The sequence below is a fragment of the Formica exsecta genome, unplaced genomic scaffold (assembly GCF_003651465.1).
Source record: "Formica exsecta isolate Colony F162 unplaced genomic scaffold, ASM365146v1 scaffold295, whole genome shotgun sequence".
Lineage (NCBI taxonomy): Eukaryota > Metazoa > Arthropoda > Insecta > Hymenoptera > Formicidae > Formica > Formica exsecta.
In genome coordinates, this window is record NW_021850207.1 from 904,508 (window position 1) to 907,468 (window position 2,961).

Here is a 2,961-nt window from a genome sequence, read left to right on the forward strand (position 1 = left end):
TCAACAACTTTTATTTTGATATTTATACATATACAGATAATTCCGAAATTTTTTGATGATATTGTTTTTAAATTTGCTAAAGCAGTTATATTCTAACAATAATGTATTGTATACTTATGTATTGTATATTTACCCATAAACATTTTCAGCAATCAAGTCCATAAGCTCCAATTGCGGTCTCGAAATAAATATAATGTTAACAATGTTGGGAGGTATTGTTAAAACTCCACCGTACAATGGATACATCTTTACGACACCATATTCTTCCAGCAAATTATATTTTGCGACAAGACCGATTGGTCCAGCCAATGATTGATCCCATATAATAGCCTATACAGAAAACAATTAAAAATTAAATAATATATTAAATAAATATTTATATTTGTAATAGACATCTTTTTTTATCCACGAGAGATTAAATTAAAATTAATATTATATTGCAGTACCTTCGGGCCATTGCATTTTTCCAACAAGCAAAGCAATTGCTTTCTCGCTTGTTCCTGTATAAGCCTGACATTTAACCTGCCTCCCGTCAAATATGCCATAATTATCAATGATAATTATATTGTTTACAAAGTATTAGCTATGTATGACATTATATCATAAATCACAGCATCCTGCTGTGACAGCAGCAGACGACAGCTGATATTGACAGGAATCTGAGGAAAGTTACGACAAAATGTTTTCAGACGTCCCGATTGGCTATCGGATTGAAAATTTCTAGAATTTCGGAATAGAAACTCTAGAAATTCTCCGTCCAAATATTTTCTATGTCCATGTATAATCCCGATTGATCACGTTGCAAACGACCGGTGCCTAGGGTAACTAATAACAATTGACCAATCATAGAGTTCTTTAACGACGTTCAATGGCGCCACTCAATCTTATCCTTGCGCGTGCGCAGTGGTACAAATATCGCATGACAAAAATTCGTCATACGCTAACGCCCTCTTGGCGAATATTTGTTTCGTGTAGGTGGCGGTTGATACTATTCAAAAGTAAACTGCAAGTCCGAAGAGTTATAATGTGTGTGTCTCGCAAAGTATTGGACAATAGTTCGTCATAACGCATTAATATCATGTGCCATAAATACCGTGTATGATTGCTATTATGGAAAATTTGATATCAGAGTTGATATCAACGCATCGCCTCGACCGTTTCGATATTTCGACAATCGTAATCTCACTTGTCGATAGATTTTGTGTCGCGGTGTCATGGCGTCGCGAATCGCAGAGTCGCATCGAGAATATCTCGTTCCGTATCGTTCGCAATCGTTATTAGAAATGAGTTTACGCGCGCGAAAAGTAATCGCTTCTTCGTGTGCCCGGCATCCTATTCGCATATCTTAGGTTATTTTCTCTCCAAAATATATCGAAAGTGCAACGGCTGCGTAATCATTGCCAGGTATGTATGTGTAATATTCTCGTTCTACAATTATTTGTGCCAATTACGTTTCAATATTCGCTAAAAAACATTTCAATTTATTTACTACTTGTACTTATTTTTTATGCCCTTTTTCACGTTTCAAGAATTGAATGTGTGTATGTGCATAAACATTTTATATTATTAAATACAATGAAAAAGGATAGAGTTAGTTATAGACTGAAGTTGTAGACGTGAAGCATGAGCTTAACTCGCGCTTAGTTCAACCGTTGCGTCGTTTTCATATTTCTCGATAAACTTCATGTCGTAGTCCATAGTATATGGCGTTGCGGGTCGCAGAATCGCGTTCGAGAATATCTCGTTCCATATCCGTCCCAATCGTTATTAAAAATATATTTTCGCGCGCGAAAAGTTATCGCGGATGTTTCAAAGTATCGGACGCAACGCGTTAAATACACGCATCACGTATAATCGCTATTACACGTCGATATTTCAATTTCAGTGATCTGCATCTATGCGAAGTCGACCGAGGTTCTCATCCTCCGCTTCACGCTGTTTTCCCGCCAAGATGTATCGAGAATTTAATGGACGTGCGATTATCACCAGGTATGTATAGTGGCAGGTATGCGAATAGTGCATTGATATATGCATACTTTTTCTCTCTAATTAGCTGTATTATTATAAAGAATATATCCATTCACAGAAATTATATTGTTTTATTGCATATATAAATAATTGTCTTTATATACAAAGATTCAGCTTACCAATCTCTCTTCTTTCAAATTTCTCATTCATTCGCATATATATAACGTCAATGAATTAATAAAATTATGCTTATTACTATGTTTATTATTATAATTTATTATTATGTCTATTTACACACATATATCTTTGACTATTTTTTATTATTATTATATATATATTACAGTTTTTTATATATTAATATACTATTGCCGATTTTCTTTGTTTTTTCTCGCTTTTTTTCTCATTACGCTACATGATATGCCGAAAAGCATTATCAGTTTATTATATCAGGCCGAATGCGCGTATGCGAATAGTGCATTGATATATGCATACTTTTTCTCTCTAATTAGCAGTATCAAATATATTGCAGCAATATTTGATAAACAATTAATAGATAGCGAAACATGTTCAGATCACATAATATTTGCATTGATGAGATGCTCTATCAAAAAAAAAAAAAATAATAATCACGATATATATAAATATTTAAAAAAAAGTCACAATATTAGTCGTTTATCTTCTAAAGATTCTAGATCAATTTAATAAATATCTATTATTGAATAGATAATAATTTAGCATTTTTATAGAAAAAGATAAAAATTTTGAATAAAAATTTAAATATATCAAATACATTCTGAAAAAAATTGAGAGATTTTTTAATATCTACATTAATTTATAATAAATTTATAGCAAATTTATAAATAATGAAGCTTTTATCCTATAAATAAAACACATTGACTATTGATTAATTGATTTTAATTTCTGAAATGTCGAAGAAAATAAATTTTTAAAAGTGGATTATTTTTACAATAATGCAGTTTATATATATATATA

General features: G+C 31.6%; 1 protein-coding gene across 1 annotated transcript in view; it reads right to left on the minus strand.

Annotated features, from left to right (window-relative positions):
* Positions 1-665, minus strand: part of LOC115237434 (vacuolar protein sorting-associated protein 33A) — a 3,388-nt gene extending 2,723 nt beyond the window's left edge. Inside the window, exons 1-2 of the mRNA XM_029810462.1 lie at positions 447-665; positions 134-330 (exon numbers count right to left, since the gene is read on the minus strand). Coding sequence (XP_029666322.1) covers positions 134-330; positions 447-545 — 296 coding nt within the window. The 5' untranslated portion in view covers positions 546-665. The remainder of the gene's footprint in view (positions 1-133; positions 331-446) is intronic.
* Positions 666-2,961: the final 2,296 nt, after the last annotated feature.